This window comes from Neolamprologus brichardi, chromosome 2, assembly GCF_056152115.1.
Source record: "Neolamprologus brichardi isolate AB-2024 chromosome 2, ASM5615211v1, whole genome shotgun sequence".
In the NCBI taxonomy this organism is placed as follows: Eukaryota; Metazoa; Chordata; class Actinopteri; order Cichliformes; family Cichlidae; genus Neolamprologus; species Neolamprologus brichardi.
Window position 1 is genome coordinate 28110012 of NC_142105.1, and position 25329 is coordinate 28135340.

General features: G+C 40.0%; 1 protein-coding gene across 1 annotated transcript; it reads right to left on the reverse strand.

Annotated features, from left to right (window-relative positions):
* Window positions 1-199: 199 nt before the first annotated feature.
* slc43a1a (solute carrier family 43 member 1a) lies at window positions 200-24084 on the reverse strand. The gene is made up of 15 exons (XM_006781372.3): window positions 23832-24084; window positions 17274-17437; window positions 16523-16715; window positions 14781-14836; window positions 14104-14180; window positions 7671-7763; window positions 7172-7305; window positions 6952-7079; window positions 6053-6199; window positions 5918-5953; window positions 5696-5831; window positions 5374-5503; window positions 5210-5283; window positions 4437-4560; window positions 200-3300 (listed from the first exon to the last, which is right to left on the reverse strand). The coding sequence occupies exons 2-15, from the start codon at window positions 17425-17427 to the stop codon at window positions 3103-3105; spliced, it is 1680 nt and encodes a 559-aa protein (XP_006781435.2). The 5' UTR covers window positions 17428-17437; window positions 23832-24084; the 3' UTR covers window positions 200-3102.
* Window positions 24085-25329: the final 1245 nt, after the last annotated feature.

Here is a 25329-nt window from a genome sequence, read left to right on the forward strand (position 1 = left end):
TGTGTGTGTGTGTGTGTGTGTGTGTGTGTGTGTGTGTGTGTGTGTGTGTGTGTGTGTGTGTGTGTGTGTCTCTCTTTAAAAATGTTGTAATATCTTTTGACCGTAATGCCAAAATTAAATAAACTTTGGTTACTATCTTGTGTCTTGGTCTGTCTTAGATTACGATCAGGTTTAAAATAATGATCATTCTGGCAACGTCTTGGCATTTGATCATTTATTCATATATCAAATGCACATGCTGGTTATAGTGATGCAAGATTTAATTTAGCTAAGCAGCATTTCAACACTAATCATGGAGGCAGTTCATCTAACAGTCTTTACAGATACAGCAAAGGACGTTTTCAAGACTGCCAAAGGCACAGATTAAATTCAAGGTGGCAACTACTAATCAAATATAAAGACAAAAGCAGAATCCATTAGCTTTTCAGACAGCTACTTACACGGAACTATAATACAACAGATGGTTGTTAAATATTTTAACATGACAAGAAGGACATAAAGAAATGGCATAAAGTAGAACCTCAAACTTTCAAATGCTAATCTATACAAAGTAATAACAATTTCAGCCTCTATGAAGATTAAAGGTGAGTTTACAACAAATTGGACTTTACTGCAGAGCTAGTGCATAGTTTATATTAAGGCATTCCTGGTTTTTGTTCCTATACTAGCAACTGTTATCACAGTCCCTAAAGATGTCTTTGGTTAAGTAGTAGGGTGTGGGGAACGTCAGGCCTCAAGGGCCGGTGTCCTGCAGGTTTTAGATGTGTCGTTGATCCAACACGGATGATTTAAATGAGTAGTTCATTACCAGGCCACTGGAAAACTTCAAGCCATGTTGAATTTAGCCATTTAAATCAGCCGTGATGGATCAAGGACATATCTAAAACCTGCAGGACACTGGCCCTTGAGGCCTGGAGTTCCCCCACCCCTGGTTTAGAGAGTAAGCTGTTTGCTAGAGGCATTAATCTTGCCTTCACTTCCATTGCAAAGATAGCAGCACAGGCACAAAGCTGAAATAAAAACCTCACGTCTAAGCAAGCGTGCAGAGTCAAGCAGCTGAACACGTCCTATGACCAGGAAAATGGTGTATAAATAAAATGACAAAACATAATGGAAAATCTACTGAAAGCTGCCCAGGCATTGAAATGGATTGAATTAAAACAATTAAAAATATACATTAAAGCTGATTGGTGCTGTAATTTGTGGACATTTGTGCAGAACAAACATGTACACAATACAATGACACAAGGTCATGTAGATCATGTACACAACACTTCGGAATAAAAATACATTTTGTTTTTGCCCGTCATTGGCTGAGACCACGTGCTGCAGCTAGATGGGTTTTTATCAAGTTAAAATCACATTTACAACAAACAAGTTTGACCCCAGCCACTTCCTCCTCAGTCTTCACTTAATATACTGTACACAAAAATGTTAGGCAAGCGGCAGATCATAAAATACAAGTCACACCTCACACTTATTTACAAGACAATTTGCTGGAGGACGTTTTCTTTTCCTGCAATACAAAACTGAGCAGAATAAACATTAAATCACCCGAGCTTCCTTTAGAATAGGCCCGCTACAAAATAACATTAGCTGATAATGAAGCGCTTCCCTTTTTAATGCTACAGAAATTATAAAAACTACACTTCAATACACATTTTATACACACACTAGTTCATTTCTGTGCATAAAGTAGTATAAAGTAGTAGCATAAAGTAGTCCCCAACACTGACACACTGTGCGTCATAATTACCAAAACCCATCCCGTTCTTTCTTTGTAAAAGTTACATAATGTGTTCCTATAGATGTTTATATTTATAAAAGAGTTCAGAATGTGAGGGGCAAATAAGCTGGTTAAACTTCATCTCTGAATCTATCTATTCAGCTCGGGGTATTTTAATTTAAATGAAAATGCTGGATTGGGTGTGTTAAATGCTGGATAGGCAAAGGAGTCTGTTAAAGAGCGACAGTACAAAAAAAAAAGAAAGAAAAAGTAAATGGAGGTAGATGTGGTGTCCACCTGTGTGTTTCAATCAGAGAAAATTTGTGAAGAGCTGAAGTTCTTATAAATATTGAAATGTTCAAATCGTCTAGGTCTTTAGGATTTTTTTTTTTTCACATGCATTAACAGTGTCTTACTGTGTGGTTTTTTTTTTGTTTCTTTTGTTTTTTTGTTAAGAGTTTGTTGGAGACTACAGTAGAAAAAGCACTATTAATCTACACTTTAGCTTCTTGGCCTGCCACGAAGCTCCTGGCTTACAGTTTTTGTGCTGATGTTAATGCGACAGGAGATTTGGAACTCCAGAGTTATCAAGTGAGCTTGTTGGCAACATTTACACATTATGCACCTCAGCACTCAATAGCCCCACTCTATAACTTTATTTGGTTTACCATTTATTAACTGAATTAACTGTGGTTCCTTAACGCTTCTGCTTTGCAATAACCCCTTTTACAACTAATCATGGAATATCTAAGTGAAGAAATCCCACTAACTGACTGGTGGTAACAAAGCCATCCTATTACAGCACTGTGCTTAAATTCAGTGAATTCCATAAAGCGACCCATTATTTCACAAATGTTGGTAAAGGCAGGCTTGCTGGTGAGGCACGTGACTTTATACACCTGTGGCAATGGGACTGGAAACACCTGAATTCAATTATTGAAAGGAGTCACTTATTACTTTTGTCCATATAGAGAACTAAATGGTTGAGTCCTAAAATACTGAACAGGAAGTGTAACTTAATATCTTCGAGCAGTTCTTTGGTGTTAACTAGTATTGTCATGATTATAAGTCTTTGAAAACTATATCATAGTATTTCAAGTACTGTGATATCAAATGAAATCCATGGCTTTTTAAACACACCAACTTGATCCTTGGCCTAGACCAAAATAAATAAAAAAAACAAAACAAGTGATGACAAATCTCCCTAAAATACAAACATGTGGGATATCATATTCTTTTTGATGTGGTTTGTTACGAGAACTAGCACCAGCTTAAAAAAACAAAACAAAACAAAAAACAAAACTTAACATAACTTTATGGTTGCTTATTTCATAGCTAATCCTACTGTCCCCCCCTATCCTAAGCTGTTGCGTTCTCTAAGCATCTATAGCATTGAAGCCATTAGTGTGAGGTTTGCAGCCATTGGCGTTGGTGTGGTTGAGCGCCTCCATCTCCTGATTGGCAGCCAGCTTTTCTCTGGCCTTCTTTTCCCTCGTCAGCTGTCTGCAGTGGTAGAACAGGTAACCTGGCAACAGGAAGCCAGTAAACGAGAAGATCAGCAGGCCGAGGTTGATCTGCAGGAAAGAAAGATCAGGAAGATGGACAGTTGTAATTATGATTCACATTGTCAGGCCATAATTAAAATTGGCAGTTTCAACTGTGACTATTTTTAAACTACAGGAAGAAAACTTTAAAACCAACTGAGACAATAACCCATATAAATCAAATTACATTTAACATGTAGCAAGAACCGATCAACTGAAAACAACACCAACAGTTTAAATCTCAAACTTTCTCGTGTCCTATTCTGGCCAATTATACAGCTTGTTCTTTGAAAACAGCCCATCTAACTCTTAGTTGTTGTTTTTTTTAGGGGGGCATTCCTAAAAGCCTACTTTTTTCTGATTGGCTGGCCCCTCATCTGGCTTCCATAAACAGAACCCTAGGCTTGTAAGCCCCTCCTCTTTATCTCAGGCATGTAGAGAGCTTTAACACAATAACCCTAAGGAAAATTCCCTGCTAAGACCAGCCTGAAGCCAGAAGATTTGGCTAAATTTTACTTACCAATGTAAGCAAACACGTATAATTAGGGAAAAAAAGGGACACGTATAATTTGTCTCCTTTAAGCATAGTCATGGTTTGTGCTAAAATGCTAATGTTACAGTGCTAACATTCTCAAAATAACACAGTGTTTAATGTGTTCACAGGCTAGTTTAGCTGCAGTAAACAAAAGAAGCAGAAGGGAATGTCTTCAGATTTGTAACTCATGTGACACCCAAACTCAGTACAATTTATCCCGAGGGAAGCTCAAATATTTTTGCTATATTCATATTATACTTGCTGAATGTCAACCTACTATGTGGCTCTAGATAAAACATTTGCAGGTGATCAGAGTGATTAGGACTCATTATGTTTGAAACCTGAATGATTGTTTTAACATACACGGAGTGGTCATGTGGACATTTCGAGGTGAATCAACATGATGATCCAATTTAAGATTACCATTTGGTCTCTTCAGTCTTCACTTAGTGCACTCATTACCTAATGAAATTAATGTGTATAAAACTGTAGCTAACAAATGCAAATTCATTTCATTTACAATTTCAGTTATCCCACGGATAGTTGGTGGCGCAATAAACAATGCTGAGAGCTTTTTATGGGAGTCTCATTGTTCAGTTTGCAGGCATGCAGAGAAAATGTGTTTTCTCACATAGTAGGGGTCTCCTTTCAATGGTCCAACCATGGCGATGAAGAGTGGCTGCTGCAGCAGGGCGACCACAGCGCTGATCATGGACTGGAGGCCTGTCAGCGTGCCAAAGTGGTTGGACGGGTAGCTGTGGGAAAGATTTAGTGGTTAGCGTGAAATACCAAGTGACAATAGGCTGACAATACATAAAATAAAAACAGCTGATTTAGTGTTGGAGACATAACATCTATGTTGAAATGCAGGATTTAGTGCCAGAGAGAGCTTGTTTTCATGCTGATGTGGCTCTGGGGGCACTCATAACCAACAAGTTTAATGTTTGCCCACACGATGTTGGGTGATAATGAACAATCAGATATGTACCAATCCTACAATGACATAATTATGCATGTCATACTGAATAAGTATAAAATGTATAAAGCAATGCATAAGCTGAAAGGTTGCAGTTTGTGGTCTCCGGGCACACAATACAGGATCCCCCCTCCTTTTGTTACCACATCTGGTTGCTTTTATCACACTGTAAAGCCGCGCTTTTTGGTGTTTATATGGTGTTAGGTAATCACACTAAATGGGTCAGAAAAGAGTCCATTGTCTCATTTCCAAGATTAAGTGAAATCCTAGTTGTCTTATTAATAAACTGGAAACTCAACATATGTTCACTTTGATGAGCACTTCTTCCAGTTATTACGTCACCTAAATGATTGCCATGTGATTTAAAAATTAGGTTTTTGTGAAACTTTGCATGTAATTGTGTTGTACAAAGATTTATCAGCACTTACACAGCAGCATAAAGACCTCCACAGCAGGAGTGGATGAAGCCTCGGACCATAGTGTGGAGGATGAAGGTCAAGATCTAAGGTTGAAAAGAGATGGAAAAAGTCAGGGAATTAATGCATCACACTAATTACTGTTGTATCGTTGTTGTCACAGAATAAGGCATTACCTGTAGAGGCAGGTTGTCGATGAGGCAGCAGACTCCAAATGCAATTAGCAGCAGGTTAGTGAGGATGAACGCCCTCATTGCATTTGTCACCTTCTGAATCTTACGGTCTCTTTTGGGTCCACTGGTGAGCCTGTTGAGGACACAGGCAAAGAAGTTCCCATCACAACATACAGTGTGTGCTTCTCATATATAAATGGCCTCGTCAGTCTAGTCAGTCCTTCTCCATCATCCTATATTCATGTCTTTACTGTCAAACTACCCAAAAAAGGCGAAAAATAAATGAATGTTTATTCCCAAATCTGTCAAGTTTCTCTGCACATACCTCTCTTGTGTGCCTGAGGGGACTGTCTGATCCTCTTCACACTCCTTCATCTTCCAGTCCATGATGTAGCCAATCAGAGGACATGTGACCAGACACAACAGCTGTAGCATGCCAAAGGTGGACGAGTAGAAACCCACTGAAAGACAAAACATTAAATTAAGAGGAGACAAAATAACAAAGATAACAAGTTTCAGTTTAAAGCCTTATTACTACAGTGCTCACCATTGTCTTCTGCCTCCTTGGCTAGCTTGCCAGACACTGGAAGATACATATAATAAAGAGCATTTCTGTCAGTACTGCTCAAAGGTTTTTAACAGTATTGTAAATACTGACTGTGTTTGAGGGTTGGACACTCACGGTGCTCTTCTCCATGGGTGATCAGGAACTCCAGCATCTTGTTCATTGCCCCCATATAAAAGATGATTCTCAACTGGGACATCCCCATGGTAACCAGACTCCAGAGGAAGATGGGAGAAAACACAGACCGACGGAAAGGAACCGCATCTGTGAGAGGACGAGTGTTTTTATTTTCCTGTAATGATTGTGATGGAAATTCAGGAGAAGTGGTTCAGATTTCTAACTTTTACCGTAAACCTTGTGGGAGATCCAGTCTCTCAGTAATATCACACAAAATAAATCAGTGGTTCTCAGCCTGACATGTGCAAGACGTGAGGCACTTTTCTAGTTTGTCTACAATATTATAATTTGAGGGGTTGCAAAATGATTAATGGGACAGAATTTTATTGTGACCACAATACAAAAGGTGCATGACTGCGAGCATTGTGGCTGTGTGTGTGGGTACACTTGCATTACTCATTTTGGGGGACCTATATCCGTACAGTCACACATGTGTGGGGACTCTGTATCTTTTGGGGTCAAAAAGCAAGACCCCATAAGACAAATCTTAAAATTTTACAGTTGGAAAAAATGTAGTTTTACGTAGTTTTAAGTGGCACAACTGTGTTAAATGGTAAAGTGGTTCTTATATAGCACTTTTCTACTCTGCTCAAGCACTCAAAGCACTTTAAAAATTTTAATTGCCTCAATTACATTCGGACAAGCACTGTTTTCTATACCCAAGTGCTTTTTCTACCCAACATTCACAATATTCAACATTGGACCACCAACTTTTTAATTAGTAGATGACCTGCTCTATATCCAATCTATTTACCTCAATATAGATTGGCACTTGTATAGTGCACCATTCATATTCACACAAACTGCAGAAGGAAAAGAGGACAGATTTGTTGACCTACTGGGTGCAACCTCATGTCCATTAGCAAGCTTCTCTGTGGAGCGTGGGATGTCTCCGTTTTGGTGGCTCAGTCTCTCACCAACAACCTTCTGCTCAGATGAAGGTGGCTCTTGAACATGGAGGATCTTACTGTTATCAATAAACAGGAGGGTTTCAATTACGGAGTTACGGTTGTCATCAACGGTTACTGTATCAATATTAAAAAACCAAAACAAACAGACCTGTAGTCCACCTCTTCAGGTGTTGGAAAACCTTCTTTGGGCCAGTTAACAAAACAATTTATGAAGACACATGTGGCAAGACCCGCCCACGTCCACATGATCACCGTGAACGACACGCCTGCGTCGTAGATGGCCTGGGAGGGAAAAGAAGTTGTGTTTTTACACTCATGTTTCACTTGTGTTTAAAGGTGTGCTCGCTCACTGTTTTTTTTTTTTAACCACATGGCGGAAACAGAACAAGCTGTAAACACAACACAGACATTATCACCTTGTAAAGTTTTTACGGTGAGCGTGCTTAGAAACCATCCAGACACATTTATGCATTTATTTACAGTGGCGTACCTCAATGTTTATGCCTTATAACTCCATCCATAACATTTCTAACATTTCAAAGGCACTCTGAAGTAGACTCACGGTTACAACTCCACCCGGTTTATGTGAGAAATTCATGTAAGTGTGTAACTTTAACGGTGTATTTGTTAACATATCCTTAATTTACCTTGACTCCAGGGAAGGTGACTGCAGAGGAAGCGTAGGAGCCGATCATCAGAGACATTATGGTGGAGCTCAGGGCACCAAACATGTTGGGGAGCTGCAGGCACAGGGACATGTAGACAAAACAGACATTGTCACATATAAAAACATTCACAGTGGTCCATGGACTACCCGGAGTTCATCATTTATTTTAGTGAAGGTTCACTATGCTATTTTGCCAGCAGAGGGCAGTGGTCTGCTTTGTGTTAGCAGGACGAACTACTGAACACTGATGAGGTTGCTCCCAACAGCAACGGTTCACTGCTCTAGCCTGCAGCGTTTGCACCCAGTAACACTTCTCTCTTCCTGCAGAGCAGACTCATTAAAAATATTAGTTTCCATGTCAAAACAAAGAAGAAATGAAGACATGGCCCCATGGCTCATTAATGGATTATGCTATACTTAGAAACATTGTTATCCTTGCAATTAAAACAAAGAAATAAAATTCAAACTATTTCAGACTTGACTAGGTTCTTCTGACCTAGCATGAGTTGAAAGAGGGCAAGGTGGTGGGCATTAGGCACTAGGACACCATATATTAGGTCAACCTATTTACAGTGACAAGGAGCTTAGCAAACACAACAGTGACCTATTGTGCTTGTAGCACAGTAAGTGTCCTTTTAATTAGAGTTTTAAATGGGTTAATCGTGATTATAAAAATCACATGTGTAGGATTTTAATTGTGCTGGATGACAAGCTTGCTATTCTCTCTCTCTCTCTCCCCCAATGACCACAGTTTTCCAAAACTCCTGCAAACGTCACCTAATCTCCCTACGCCGTCAGTGCCACCGTTGTCTCCCAGACAGTTTCCACACCCTTACACTGACGTTATCGAGGCAGAGAGCATTTATTAAACATAAAGGAGCACAACGTTGACCTCCTAACATTTTTATTGGGAGATGATTGTATAGAGATATAGAATTTTTTTTTATGCGAAAAATCATTATCTCTTTAAGTTATTTAAACCTCTATTAATTAAGAATGAGCTGAAAACAACACCAGCTTAGGCTACTTAGAAAGTTGATACGGCTGACTTGGACGCAACTTGCTTCAGTTTGCACAACCAGTCAACATGGTGCAACATCAGCATTTTATTTGGAGTCCTGTGTTACAAGCCTATAAGTTTAAATCCAATATTCACTCTTTCCCTACCCTCTCCACCAAATCCTTAGTGAAATATTAAGCGATGTTTGCTAGTGTAACTTCGCTTTGTATTTGCTAGCGTATCAGCAAGTGTACACAAGGCTTTTCATTGGAAACAGCTGCACCGAGATAGCGGTGAGAACCAAAGCAGTAAAGTTGTGGGTTGGGAAAACCTAAAATAATTTGTAAGAAGAGTATAAACCTCTGTAGAGCTAAGAAAACTGCAGTCTGTTTATAATCTTACATTATACATAGTTATTTGAGCAAATGTTGGTTAAAAATATTAATTATAGTACCTTTAACAGATTACAGATCCCTTCTAATTACTATAAATTCTTCTTATAGCACATTCTGCAGTCCTTAATTTTCCCATCACTTAGACACACTGGGATTCAGAGCTGCATAGAAAAGGGTTTCCAGGAGTTTTATAACCAAATATCAAAATTCCTACAAATATTTTTGGCCTTTGTGCCAAACAAGATGTAAGGTGGAAGGTGTGGGTGAGAGGTGTGCTTTTTCATCCATGTATGAATGTTGTCTGCTGTCCTGAGATTACATAACTGCGACGATGTGCAAGCTGTGGTGCCTGCGCTTTATCGAGGAAGCATGAGGTCACTTCAGTTGCTGACACTAAAGTGAGATGTTGGCAGGTAAACAGGAAAGAAAAGCTTTCCTGAGGATGTTCGAGGAGAGAGTCTGCCTGTCTGAGTGAGATGAGAAAAACAACCGCAAGAACACCCGTCCTCATTCAGCACTTCTGAGAACTGAAATACAGCTCGTCTATGAACATAAGGTCTGCAGTGCTGTGGAAGTTTATGGAATGTGGGAAACGGGGCCCTCCGAGCTTGCATCTCATGTTGTAGGATGTCAGGTTACCAAATATGGAAAGTGCAAATGTCTATCCTCTACCTCTGTGTTCTGTCAGATCCTATTAAATAAATATTTTTTTACAGAGCCTTGCAACACTTATGCATGTGAATGCTGCTAGGGGGATGTGGACACAAACGCATGACTGTATGGACGCACACACAGGGTCAAAATCACACACATAAAAAAAAAAGGATTTAGCCATTCACTTGCCACAGCTAATGAGTTCAGGCTCTACTCCTGCCGTGCTCACTCACTTGGGTGTTGTAAGGCTTTGGCACTGAGTTTAATTAAGACTTTAATCACTGGGAGAATGGGCCAAATAGCAGATTAATGAGCAGTGAAATTTTGAAAGACAGGACGCAAGAAGGGAAAGTGGGAAAGGAAAAAAAGGAGAGGAAGAAAGACAGATGGGAGTATAAAATCAGCAAGGACATCTGTGACAAAGACACGGGCTTTCTCACACTCACACACACTATAAGAAGATTGTTGGCCTATGTATCTGTGTATTTTCTAATCTTTGTGTCCCAGGTGCTGTATGTTTGTTCTGTCTTTTGTCTTTTACAGGTGCGGCAGTTGTGCATTCACCCCCCCCCCCCCTTGCCTGTCATACTGCATTGTCATACCAAACCACATATAATGTAATTCACATGAAGAAGAGCTGTTCTTTCACCACTGTACATTCAGATCACAATTCTGATTGCAAAATCTGCCAAACAGGACAAGCCACAAGAAAAAAATAAATAAATAAAAAATCAGCAACGTAATGAAATTGGAAAAGAAAAAAAAAAAAAAAGACAGGTAGCAGGAGTAAAACTTTTTGTGTTTGATCTCCCAACGCTACATTTGCAGAGCCTCCCTCTGTGGAGATCCCAGCAGGAAACCCTAAATTGGAGCCGATTAGCACAGACTTCTTTTTGCTCCCTCTCTCAGTGTTCGCAGTTTGGTCAAACTGTCAACTTCAGAGTGTTAGCAAGGCTGTCAAAAGCCTGCTGTAGTGGACTTGTATAAAGACTAGGGACTTTTTAATATTAGGATATGTACAATAATTACCTTTTTCCCCCCCAATTCCCTGAAGTTGCTTCTATTCACTGAGTAAATTTAAAAGTAGGTCAGAAGCAGACTGACGACTTTCACAGTCATTACAAGGAACATGATTAACAGAAGTAGCTGCATTGTCTAAGTGCATGCCAGTGGTAAAGTATTTGCATTGTCAGTTGCAGGCCAGGCTTCATTCCTTTAAAAATGACATGATACTGGCACCAGAAAACCTTTCATTCTGTACATAGAGAACATAGGGCGTTCAAAGGACCTCATGCATTCCTGTGACTCACTGGAAAAGAAGGTGTCTGTGAATCACCTTGTTGTCATTTAAGGCTTTAATTAGTTGGTAAAACCAAAAAAACTAAAGGTGTGTTTGCATATTGAGCATAGTAATGAGTCAAACTAAATATTTAATGAAGGAAAGAAATCAGAAAACTACAGGGCGTCACGTTTGCTGCTTTTGGCGCCTGTTGTTGTTCTTTTACATCACCCACACAAGATCTCAGCTCATTGTGCAAGATACTGCACCTCAAATGTCCCAGTGTTCAGTTGTTTTTATTTAATATTCAACCAAACTCAATTATGCCACTCCTCCTTGAAATAAAACCCACAATCTTTTAACCTGTTGTTGTAATTGACAGCATCTCTTCAAACGATTTTACAATTTTCTGCCAATCTTGTGTTATTGTTGGCGACATGAATGTATTATTACAAAATAACACTGAACATGTACGGACATCACAGGGGGACCAAGAGTACCTGTGAAAGTGAGGCAGAGTTAATTACCCTGATCAAGGTTATGGAGTTAAAAATGTTAAAACTTTCATCAACGCCAAACGTCCAGTCCACTTTTGGAAAATGTGAAAACTGTAAAGAATGAGGATAAAATGTGGACGTTCATCAGTGCTTCTGTCAGCTTTACAGTCTTCTTACTGACAAAGACATCAGCGGTTCCTCCAGACATTTCTATAGGAAATCCATCCATAGAATTTCCATCCCAATTAAGACCGGCCCGCCAAGGGAGTCTGATATTCCCAGTTTAAAGAATCTGAAGTTATAGTGTCTGTCTAAATAAATTACTATATTTATGTATTGTATAAAAATCCAATGATGGGCTTTGTATTGGGAGTTTCCCCCCAGTAACTGACTCGTAGAGCACAATACCGCAAAACGACTGAGATGGGCTTGTTTAACTCTCGACCACATGGTTTAAATTATGATGGCATTTGTGAATTTACGTTTGTGTGCGTCTGCCCTTGCACTCTTTAGAAAAGCAACAGCAGCAGCATTGAGGTCACTCGGTGTTGGTAAACCTCACCCTGATTAGAAGTGTCGACAGAGGGAAGGAACGAGGGACACAGAGGTCAGTCAGGGACAAACAACAAGGGGCAGCTGATCATTACTCAACAGTGTGTGTGTGTGTGTGTGCGCGCGTGCGTGTTATTAACCGTGTTTGTCTGATAGGCTTGAAAGAACATTCTGTGTCGGCGTGAGCTAACACTAAAAGGAGCTCCACGTAATGTAATGTTAGCCATGCGACTATAAAAGGTAGCTACATTCTTAATTTTGCATGCGTTTCTGCTTTTAAAATTGGTGTTGTTTGTGTACACCTCTACCTGGGGGGGGGAAGAAGTGCTAATTAAACATCTTTCAAGATGAGTCATCTGTAAAAACCTGAACGAACAAACCACTCTGTCGATGTGCTGCTGCACTACTTCCAAAACATTTCATCAAAATTCAACGCTGCGATTTTGTTCATTGTAGAAACAAGAAAAAAGTCTACCTGCTGAGTCACCACCAACAGGTCCCTGCAAGTTACACTTTTTTTTTTTTTAACATCTGCACTGTTTGTCTGGTTTATATCACCCTAAACATCTTTCATACCCAATGGCATCCAGTTTCATAATAGACTACTCTAACGCTTTTCTTTCTGTAAAAACACCCACGTAAGCAGTTTGCGAGCTTAAAGAGAAAAAGGTCCCAGGATAAGGTCATCTGTCCACAGCCAGTCTTTAACTTCAGCATTTAAACAGCTGTTTCTTGTTCATCTCCCCGTGCGCGCACATTTGCTCATCCGCATGTGCGCACAGTCATGCAGAGTTTAAAAGGTTGTGTAGTGATTATTCTGCTGACTGCTGAGCGGAGAAACTGAAGAGAGCAGGAAGAAGGTCGCGAGGAAGGTCGCGAGGAAGAGCTCAATGTGTGCTCAATGTGTCCTTGAGTATCTTTGATTAGAGGTAAAGGGGCCGAGCACCAGGGAGGGTGTGTAGTCACCCTTGGGCTGCTATTGGTGGAAACTTTCCATGTGGTAGAAGTCATGTGCACTCTGACGAAAACACTGTACCAGGACTAACCACCAACCTAAATACTTGCCAGGACAATGATAAAAAAAAACACACTTGCTGATAGATCGCACGCACATACACATGCCTGATGTGGACACACACCATATCACCACCACCCCTTACCCCCACCCAGTCAGAAAAACACATGCCATTTTGTCAGCTGAGAGACCAACCATGCTACTAAAATGTTTCTGCTCATTTGTTCCAGGAAGAATAAAAAAATAAAACCCAGTCACTACTTTCTTAGAAAGAGTTATGTAAATAGATGGTGTTAAATTATATTATAGGACATCGAGTTACTGACTGACTACCAGATGACTAATAGCATTTAATGTTACGATTGTACTTAATATAATGATGAGAGAGAGAGGTGGGGGGAGACTTTTAAAGTGTCCAATCCTCTCATTTGTATGTTTTCGAATTCGTATTTACACTGATATGTATCATTTAAAGCAAAGATTTTTCTTTGGAGCCATTTGTTCAACTTGAATACAATAATATGCACAGGATTACCAGTCATACTACTATCAACTGTTAAGAAATACAAGACATGGTGTACATGCAAAGGCTCCCTTCTTTTAATTTAGGGGTTTTGTAAAGTTGACCACATGGAATAAGACCTTTGCCACCCAAAAATAAATCCGAACTGGTACCGAGAGGAGTGATTGTCTTGTTCTAACAACATCACAAAAGACACAACGATACCAGTAAATGAGATGTGAACATGAAACCAACTGCACTGGAACTGGCCGTTGATAAGATAAGATAAGATGAGATGAGATAAGATGAGATAAGATGAGATAACCTTTATTAGTCCCACACGTGGGAAATTTGTTTTGTCACAGCAGAAAGAACTGAACTGAAACAACTGATGAGGGCTCTGGATAGGTTATATATCGAGTTGCCTGTGCAGTATATATATATATATCACACTATTCCCCTCAATTAATCAGCCAGACTGCATGTCTTATCCCTTCGCCTATTAGCCGTGTGTCTTACCGTGATGGAGGTGAAGGTCAGGCAGATGCCTCCGAAGCCATTCAGAGAAAGAGCCAGGAAGATGAGCGCTGAGAGGACTGCAGAGAAAGCAAGAGAAACATTAAAACTCACTTTGGTAAACTGGAGGACTTCACTTTACAAGAAGTCAGTTTAAGTTAGACCGCCTTCAAAAACAAGCAAATTACCACGGGCCTTAAAATTTAACCGCAGCGGATATTCACTAAAGCTGTTGGCTTTTAACTTGTGAAGTGGTGTAAAGATGAGGGTGTGGTGAAACACATTGATGCACCTGCAACTCCTTCACTTTCTCTGTGGTTTAAGTGTAATATTGAGCAACACAGACAGCAGCTTAGATAAACAAGCTGGTACAAAAAATGGTTCCAGACAGTGGGACAGACACTTTTATATAACCCTAAAATTCATCTAAATTTTAATTAGGCTTAAAATTATGAATTATGAGTGAGACGGCTTTCGGTGACAGGTAGGAACATTTTTTTAAAAAAATAACTCATTTGTCATGCAAATAGATAGATACCTTATTGATCAGTGATAAAAATCAGTTGGTTTGTTTTTACAGTGATTAAAAAAAATCCAGGTATACAGACTTCTGTAAAGCCTGTGTGTCATTTTGCATCGATTATCTCATCAATATCTAGCACGTGTCTGTTTTTACTCACCGTCGGTCTTGTAGGCAGAGGTGGCCATCATAATACAGGACAGACCAAAACATGAGCTGCAACAAAGAGAGAGAAAAATAATGAAACCTCGCGATAGCTAGCTGCTGGTGACATCGTCGGCAGTAATAAAAAGCTACTTTCTGCTGCCATCTTATCCACAAGGGGTCGCCACAGTGGGTAGCTTGGTGACTTGGAGAGAATGTTGATTCGTTCCAGCTCGAGACACAAAACCCCTTTGAAGTTGCGACAGGAAGTCAGGCATAAAATCTGTCATCTGCCAAATCAGCATTTTATCAGTTTCCATCGAGGCTGACACATCAAACTGACAACGGTGTCAGCCACTTATGGAGGTTATGTTGAAGCGTCTACAAAGACTAAGACCAGAAGTCTAAATCAGCTATAAAGAGTCTGGTTTATAAAACAGTTGGTCAATGATTTAACAGCCTGAATGCTTTTTGAATCAGATACGTTCAAATCCGATAAGTGTCACGCTTGACTTTTAAAAGTCAAGTAAAGTCAAACTGTGAATGAGAGGCAGAAACCACGTGTGTTTGTTTATGTAACATGACTTTTTACCCTTCTGTTTTGAAGATAACCCAACCTCTAACTGAAGTTTTCCAGTGAACATCTAAATGATTCTGAGAAGGCTTTGGAGAAAGAGTGCGGTTGTCAGGTATAACCAAAAATTCAGCCCTCTGGGACCAACTCGATCTGTCGTGTTTGGAGCAAGAAAAATGCTGAATATGACCCACAAAATACCATCCCTACAGACAAGCATGGAAATGGAAACATGCTTGGGGGTTGTTTTTCTGCTAAGCGTGCAGGACGACTTCCCAGGACTGAGAGGCCAATGGATGGGACCATGTACCCTAAAATCATGAGAATCTCCTTTCCCGCAGCCAGAAGACTGAAGGTGGATCACAGATGGGTCTTTAGGCAATGACCAATGACCCCCCAAAAATACAGACAATATAACACAACAAAGGAGCAGCTAGCCAACCCCCAGACCTCTACCCTATAAAAAAAGTACCTATGGAGGGAGCTTAAGCTTCGAGTTGCTGAGCAGCCAAGAAACCTCAAGCATTCCTGTAAAGAGGAGTGGGTCATAATCCCTCCTGAGACGTATGCAAATGTGGTTACAAACTACAGGAAACATGCACAAATGCACTTGCCAAAAAGGGTTTCTCCACCAAGTACCAAGTCATGTTTTACTTGAGGATCAACCATTTATTTCATGCAAGTATAACTTTTATGTAATGTGTTGTTTTTTTTTAATCTTATGTCTCTCGATTAAATTGAAACTACCATAAAAACATGAGACTGTTCTTCTCAAACTTAAAAATTCAGCAGATCATCAAATAATTATTTCCTCTACTGTATCTCTAAGAGTCTGGCTCTGAAGACAGTCCAAGCTCTACCTTACAGAACACATCCTGTAATTACATGAACGGTTGTAGACTAACTACACGTGTACTGAGAAAAGGTGTACACATACAAACGAGGACTGCCTACACTCAGTGATTTGCAGAAACTGGATCAACTTCTCGCTCCTGCTGTGGGAATGTGATCCATCTACTTTTTGTACTAGAACATAATTACCAGTAAATGAATTGATTGAATATCAAGTTTTCCTTCCTCGTCTCCACACGTGCCAAGGAAGATTTTTTTATGATTAAACCAAACATACAAGGATCATTTATGAGCCACACATACAAATACATTCTCAAATGTTACAATATTACCTTCCAACCAGTCGAATGGGACGTGGTCCAAACTTATCCATCAGGATACCAAGCGGGAGGGTGGTGGCACTAAGCAAGAAGGAACCGATGGTGAAGCCCAGATTCAGCATCTCTTCCTGCTCAACACAGCTGACCCACTCCTCAACCTTCTGGCCAGAGGAGTTACCCAAAGACGCGTGCACTGTGTCATTTTCTGTGGGAACAAGTGTGTGGGCTTGATGAGAGATCGCTCAAGAACTATTTGAGTCTTTCAGGTTTTTTGTGGGCTCTGACTTGACTCCAAAACTAAGCAATATTTTCCCCATTTTCTAAACTTGTCTTAAAGGTGACTTTTCTGCAATTTCCAAAACAAGACAATCTCATGCTTTATAGGTTGCAATGGCCATGACACATTTGAACACAATGCATATGTTTTCCCAAAAAGTAATTCCAAGTGATGAGGCCTTAAAACCTGCAGTTCCTCAAATGGCCACTCAAGGGACGTTCCTAAAATGAGTCAGTCCTCATGGACTCCAATGTTAAAATGTACTTGAGCAATGTCTCTATGCCTTCATAGGAACTGTTGATGGGGTGAATTGTTAGGATTTAATCAGGGCTTAAAGTTAGAAGCGTCCCGAAACAAAAAACTGTAGAAAGCTTGCTAACACATTATTTTGGGTATTTTGGGTATGTCTATCTTCTATTTACAATCTATGCAAATGTCTAATAGTTGTGTTATCTCCATATCAAGGTTCAGAGATTCTGATCTTACCTGAGCACAGGTGAGAGTAGAAGCCTTCCCTCTTTAACATGATGAGCAAGGAGCCCCATCCCAGCAGCACAGCCGAACACAGCAGGTTTTCAATCACCGCTGTCACCGCCATCCACCAGCGCCTCCTGTAGGCCTGGACGAGAGTGGGCGCCATCGCTGCTGCTCTGTGATTGAGGAGCAACAAAGAAGGAGGGGGAAGATAAGTTGAAATGACTTTAGGCAAACATGGAGGTTATTTTTTTTAATTTTTTCTAACAAGTAAAAAAGAGAGTTGATGCATCCAATGTAAATGCGAAGGGTTTTCCATTTGTTTAACACCTTTGAAAAACTTACAGACACACTAAATAAGCTGAACAGATTTTATTAAATAATATTACACACTGATGTGAGTCATTACTGATGCTAAACCACCTCCTCCAAAGGTTTGATTACCCGGTGTCTTAGTTTGAAGTAACAACATTAGTTAGTTTTAGCTCAAAAACACTCAGTAATGTTTTCCCAATGTTCCCGTATTTATTAAGGACCAGGACAATCTTTAGCGACGTGAATGTTAGGATTTTTGCTAAACCAGTTTGTTGTTTCAGGGAAGAAAAAAAAAGGCACAAACTGCAACCATAAGTCTGAGTGACTCACAGCACTTTCCATAACTTTGGGTTTGTGAAATTATTCCAGTCCGGATTTACTTCCTGTGCACTTAAGCTCTCATTCACATTGACATTTGAAACCTGATGAGTACATCTAATGAGTGTCCATGTGGAGAGTCACTGTTTTGTAAATCCTAGGCCAGACAGCTTCAGATGTTCACCTACTGTGCTGTGAACAAAGCACTTGAGTTTGACTCCCAGAAACACTGCAGAGTGCTGAATTGGTCTGCTTTCCTTATGGAAATTGGGGTGGCACCTTAAAGTGCCGCTGTTTCCATCTAAAAGCAAAGGGGAGTGGGATTAAATGAGTATGGAAACCAAATGGAACTACAGCTTGGCTTTGGTTTTAAGTCGCAGGATAATCAGGCTGCTTTTACATAAACACACATGGGCAAAAACACAGCAGCTGTGATGTGACTGACTAAATAAAGTCATCTTAGTCACGGCCACCTGAAAAGTACACACAGACACACACATATAGACACACAAAGTACAGGTCACTGGTCACAATGATTTGCAACATGAGCGCCCAACACAGTCATGAATCTGATAACACACATATGGAAAACATCTAAACAAGAAGCAATGATCCAAATATGACCAGCTATTCCATTTGGCAGCCAAACCACAAAAGGGGGCAGAGGGGAACAGCGAGAGACGGGGCCTACAGTCAAGGCCTCAAATAGGAAATCAGTTTCAGTGCTTCTTAATGGCGGCATCCTTTAAGCATGTGTCATACTGGAGAACCAGAGAGGCCCTAATGGGACAGATTTGTCTCCGCTTGTGCTCACAAGCTTGCGTGTGCCTTCACGAGGCATGTGTGTAATGCGATTATCCACTGCCCGCTGGAGCGCCTTTGTGCTGAAAAGAGTGTTTGAAAAGGGGGATTTTGTTGTAACTGACACCCCACGACAAAAACCCCTTCAACACACACTCACTCAACAATGAGGTGACAGCGGAAGACGGTGCTTATTCACGCTGTCGTGTAAATGCCCAATCCACACATTAACTCGTTAATTAAGTCTGAGCGCACAAACAGTAAAGAGGCTAACTTTTAGCCAAACTTGTACAAACACTTGAGTTACAACCATTCATATCATCTTTAAGTTGGGAATTTTTTGTCGATCCATTACCATTTTCAAACCGATTGTTTTATCCACCCAGCACGCCAGAGAGAACCAAAGTTATTAGATCCACTGTTACAAAGGTCTAAGATGTTCATATTTGAGCTTTTAAAATGTGTCAGAGATCCACCTGCTTACAAAAACGGACTCCAGCTATCAATCAAAGGGCAAAATGATAACCAAATTTTCTGTCCATAGAGTTTATTATCATTTACAACCAAATTTATACATGATAATAAAAACAGACTCCAGCTATCAATCACAGGGCAAAAATGAAGGAAGGAATTCATTTCCCCTTTGGATCCTGCATGATGTGTCATATATGCTTTGTATTTTATTTTTAGCCTGGAGGAAAAAAACAAACAAAAAAAACCCCAACCATTACCGTGATCCCATGTGTCCTTGTATATAAGAGATAACTGTACACAGATAAAAATTTGTTGCTTAACTGTTGCTACAGTCAACAACTGAACTTCTATTTTGATGATCCTGGTAGGGTGCCTGTCGATATGCACACATTACTTCTTTAATCTAGCATAAATCTAAATCTTGTTAATTTCAGCCAAAGCTTATGTGAAGTGAGGACAGCCGAACCTAGTTAGCATCTCGCTGAGAAAATCTGTCCTTTAATTAACCTCAATGTGCACTTTTAAAAAAATCTTTTAGCTTATATCATTAACTTCAAAGGTCAAATGAGTACAAGGAGTTGAACATACAAGTTTTCATTGTTGCGCTTATGACTTTCCTACTTTCAGCTGCTTCCTTGTCAGAACAGGTCACCACAGCAGGTAGCAAATGTAACTCTGCCAAGTCAAACATGATTGATTTGGCTAATCTTTACACCTGCTGCCCTTCATGACAAGGCCCCCGAAGGGATTTGTGTCTCTGGCTAGAATTGAGCCAGCAACCTTTTGCTTGTCAAGCACATATATACACCACTACACTATGCACAAAATTTAACTCTAAAAAACAGCCAAACCACTTAAAGTCCATAAAAGTCATTAACTTAAAAAATGTAAAAATATTTTAAAAAATCAGTAACTTCTAAGTAGTGTCAGAGTTTCCACATATACAAACTAAAATGTTAAAGTAACACACAGACCATTAAAGGTCTAAGTACACAAGCTACAGTCACATGTATTTGATTTACCGCGGGGGCTGAATCGGGGGCATCAACACACACATGGTGAAATATGTGTGTGCATGAAAACATCGTGCACACACATCGCTCAGGAGGCAAAGCAGTAAACAGGGCTGGACTGGGACAAAAAAAATCAGCCCGGGCATTTTGACTAGTGACCGGCCCACCATGGTATTATAGGAAAAGCCATAAAGCCTTTATAATAAACTTAAACCTACACCACCCTCCCTATTCTGGTATTCTAAACGGTCTTCAGCAAAAATATAAAACAACCTAATTTATAATTACATATACCTAACTAATAGGGTTGCCAACTCCCAGCAAAAAAAAAAAAAGGGAACCATTCCCCCACCCTCTGTTTCAAAGCTTAATTGACAAAACTGATTTTAATTTAATGCACGTATCAAACAAATGCACAGAAATCTATTATTTGTCTCCTGTAATCAAATAGATTCAACATCTTTCTTCAACAGAATTGCAGACTGCACAGATGGTACCTTCCCAAAGGAAAGAATACTATAACTTACTAGGGTATATACTAGACTTAATATTTACTGAATACAAGAATGTATTTCTATACATTTTACATCAGATGAAAACTTTGGTTGTAAGATTCAGATAAATATTTATTAAAAGCTAGACATTTTAAATGAGAATAAGAAAGAAAAGTATGGATCCTGGTGTTATTTGTCTCTCAGAAACAGTTAATTTCTTCCCTTCAACTCATTTATGTCACCTAAAATGTAAACCTGTTTCTCCATCACCTGTTCAGTTCTGATGATTCAGTAAGGACATCTCCTGGTTTCATCTTCATGTTTCCCTCTTACCACATATCCAAACCGATATCATGACCAGCAGGTTTACAGCCGTGGCTCCAACGAACATCAGCTGATACTTGAAATTAACTACCTATTACTACTTACCTATAACTATTAAATTCTACCGACAGCTGATCAAGCTTAAATGTGCTGCTGTTGTTTAGCGTGACATCTGCTGGTTCCCTCTTTCTGGAGAGAAAAGTAGATCAGCTGATCATTGATCAGTTTCATGATTGAATTAGCAATTTTCTAGCTGAAGTAGTGATGAAATCGCGTTCCTTTTCACCTCAACTTTAAAGTTCGACCTTCTCTGCTGTAACTGGTCAAGCCAAGAGTCGATCATGACCAACTGGCCAATCCACCACCATTCATTTATATCATTAAAAAAAAGAAGAAATATAACCCCATCGGCCCATAAAAACGAAAAATCACGAGCGGCCCACCGGGCAAATGCCCGATGGCCAGTCCAGCCCTGGCAGTAAATGAAACTGGGAGCTCATGGCTTCTTGGTATCACAAACACGTCTGTTACTGTAAGAAAAGGCTGTGGTGTCATCTGCTTTGCTTTCACACTAACTGATGCAGGGCCATTCGGCCAGCTCTACTAACTTATCACACATCCCTCGTCACCTTTTCCCGCCCATTTCCAGGTGCCTGTTACTACTGCAGTAAACTGCACGCTGTCAATAAAGGGAACAGGAGTGCTATTGTGTTACCGTGCAGGAAGGTCAACACATGACAGACATGTGGCAACAACTTAAAACATGAAAGCCTGGCTTTTTGTGTTGTTGGCAGGCAGTTGTGAGTCCCTGTCACAACACTGTGAAGTGTGTGCTTGTAAAGTTAGAGCAGGTGAAGCCTGCTTTGGGATAAATCCCACAAAAGGAGGGTGTTTCCTGAAATACCGGAGCAGTAGCAGCTGAATGATGCAATAACTCCAGGACTTACTCTACTCCTCTTTGCCACTAGCAGCCTGGATAAGCGGATGGGGTTTTAATGGGTTTTGAATTATTGAACAGGGCCTTCCTTCTCAATCAACAACTGAGTGAACATATAGGCTCAATTATCCCTATCATGCTTACTTTCAAGTCTCCCTGTTGCTGCTTACTTCCAGCCTTTTTTTCCCTGCTGGGGATATGGATGACCTTGACCAGACGTGTTTATCAAACTCTGCGGGACTAAAAGAACCGCAGGAAAAATGTTTCCAAATAAAATAAACCACAAAGCCCTGGGCTTCCCCAAGGAGTCCAAAAGTTGCCCGGACAGCGAGCAGCTGTCTCTCCATGGGTGTGACCTCAGTCAGCCTCCGCTTACTAGTCAGGGCAGAAGAGGAGACGCGTTCATGTGCTGCTCCAAATGTCAAAATCTGGAGTTCTCCCCTGGCCTCCAGATCCCATCAAAGCGTGACACAATTAAGAAATAAATGAAGAAGGAAAACGAGAAATAAATACATAAAAGATAGGCATATTGGCTGGATAATGGGAAACAAATATATAATTAGGCTGTTTAAAGATCAAGATTATTTTTAATCTGCTTTTCAAGGGTTTTGTGACAATTAATCACCCAAAACATCCACTGATTATGAACGCCAGCACCCCAGTTTTGAGAGAAATGGGCAGCTCTGCTCTATCTGATGCTTTTTCTTATATTCTTTAATTTAAGGGGTTGTCATTTTATTTTGTTTTATTTGATTCCTCATCAATGAAACCAACCAACTTTTGGTTTTTCAAGATGCAAACAAGATTTTCATCATGTCACCCCAGCAAGTTTTCGCTGACTGACATAAACCAACTTAATAACTCAGTACAGGCATGGATGGATACATTAAATGCACAACAAATTCACCAGACTACTACCCAATGTAAAGTTTCTTCTAGGTGTTACATATGGTCATGATTCAAATGCAGTAAGTATACACGTTTCATATAAATATCGTCTATAGCTTAATTATTTTCTTTAGCCCACATAATTAAACATTTCAGTTACATAAAATGTGAATTTTGATTTGATGTACTGTATAGCATGTGGCACAAGGCAATACAGTCTCTGGCACAATCATAAGCATGGGTTGCTACTGAAAACAAGAAAAAAGCCGGTTGGACTGAACCATTTGTTAATGGTGGGGGAGGGGTACACTATGCAATATATTCAGTTTTAGAATTTATATTTAGTGTTAATTGTAGCTAGGCTCAAAGGGTTAATACAATCTTATTTTAATATGCAACACTGTCATATGCAAAACCAGGGTGGCATTAGGGGTCTATGCCAGCACATTCCACCACATGCCACCCCTCTAGATCCGCCCCTGTTATAGTGTAATTGGGCTATAATAAAACAAACGCCTAACTTAAGACATTTGTGCGCATTTATGGCTTTTCAGGGGTTTTATAAATATTATAAATGAGTCATAACAGGCAGGACTCCGATGCTCCATGAAATGAAGGCTCAGGTTTCACTGAGCGCATAGTACACATTTTAATCGTCACTTCCAAAACTTTCTCAACATCTGCCGCTCGCGCCGATTCTCACATTTTTACCCTCCCTTTCTGAGCGCCCGTAATTTGCGCCATTTCTCTCCTCACGAGGCCACGGACACACAAACACACGTGGACACACACACATATTGTGAGTTTAATGCGCAGCGTTTGGTCTGTATCGTGAAAGCTGACACTGTCCATCTCGTGCCACGTGTATCAGAGGTCGATTGTTCCTCCTGCTGTTTCAATCCGCCGCTTACTTCATTTTTTCTTTTTTTCTTTTTACATATAACACTAAACTCGTGAACACAACAGCGGCAAAACGTGGAAATGTAAGTAAACATCATATACTTACTTCAGTTTTGTGTCCTCTCACAGGGGCTTGGAATAAAGGTTTGAGTTCCTTATTGAATAACAAAATAAGAATTTAAGCTTAACTTTAACTAATTGTTGTCCTAATAGGAAAGTTGAGCCCGAGTCCCCTTAATAAAACGTTTCCCCTCCCTCTGTCCTCTCCCTTTCTTCCTGGTTGAAGACTGATGTTCCTTGCCTATAAGTCCACGTTTTTTCTCCCTTTCTCTCTCCGGTTACACGACACACTTCCCCCTTCAATTTGACTTCTCCCTCCCATCTAGTTTACCGCCTGTTGAGGGGAGGAGAAAAGTCACTACGGCACACACATTCATGCTGCTCTTTCCTTCCATGCAAATGTCCTCCAGCATGGCGCATGGAAGCTTTAAAGAGCCCTTAACCTCCTAGGACCTGGGGTCCACATATCTGGACATCACATTTTGAGTTGTCCAGACCAAAATACTAAATTTTGCTCTTCAGGGGCCTGATATCCACTTACAAGGAATTTATACTACCACTGTGAATTTCCTCATATGTGGATTGCATTTTTCTCAGAAACAAAATTATTTATTTTTTTTAAAGAAAATCAGGTAATTCTTTTTCTTCTTTTTCTTTTTACAGTCATCAGGTCCCAATCAGGCCAAATAGCAAAGAGAAATTAAAAATGCATGCCATGAAAGAGTCCGGGTCTTGGGAGGTTAAAGGAATGTCACTGCAATACGGGATCACATAGAATAACTGATTCAGCACATATGTGGTTAATGTTTCATACCAAGCTGAAAATACATTTAATACGACAACAGTTTATCAGCTCAAACATCAAACGACATGAGTGCTTTAAAAGCATCTCTGACACCATGGTGGGAGTTCCTAAAAATGACGGAGTCTTCATTAATACCATGCAAACATACACCTATCTGAAACAACCCTGACATATTACAAAACAATAATATGATTAACTTCCCAGATTGGAGTGGAATCAAATACTTGGAACATATATTAGAAGGAACAGACTTCATTCCGTTTGACAGAATAGTTGTATTCAGGCCCATCCTGAGGCCTCCTGGTCTTGGTGGATTCCAGAGAGTATTGGTGCCTACTGGGGTCAGCGGGGGAGCTGGCCCTTCCTTCCCTCCCCATCCCCAGCTGCCTCCCTCTTCCCGCTACACTAACATTCAATATTTAGTATCTACTGTTATTTATACTTAGCTAGATTATTACGATGGCGTTGTGTTTATTATGTTGCTCTTTTTTTTGCTTGTTTTCTTCTCTCAACAGGTGATCCAGGTGAATCAAATGGACCACTTAGTAAAGTTACTAGCTGGGTATTTTTCTTGGCCTTCAGACAATAATTCTGATGGCTAAAGAACTAAATGAGACAGGCAAGAAAAAAAAAAGACAACCAAAAGAAAACAAACAAAAGAAAATCAATTTGGCAATGCATTCTTCTGAAGGACTTCATCACATAATGTGGAGATGTCTCACATTTAAGGTAATTTAAC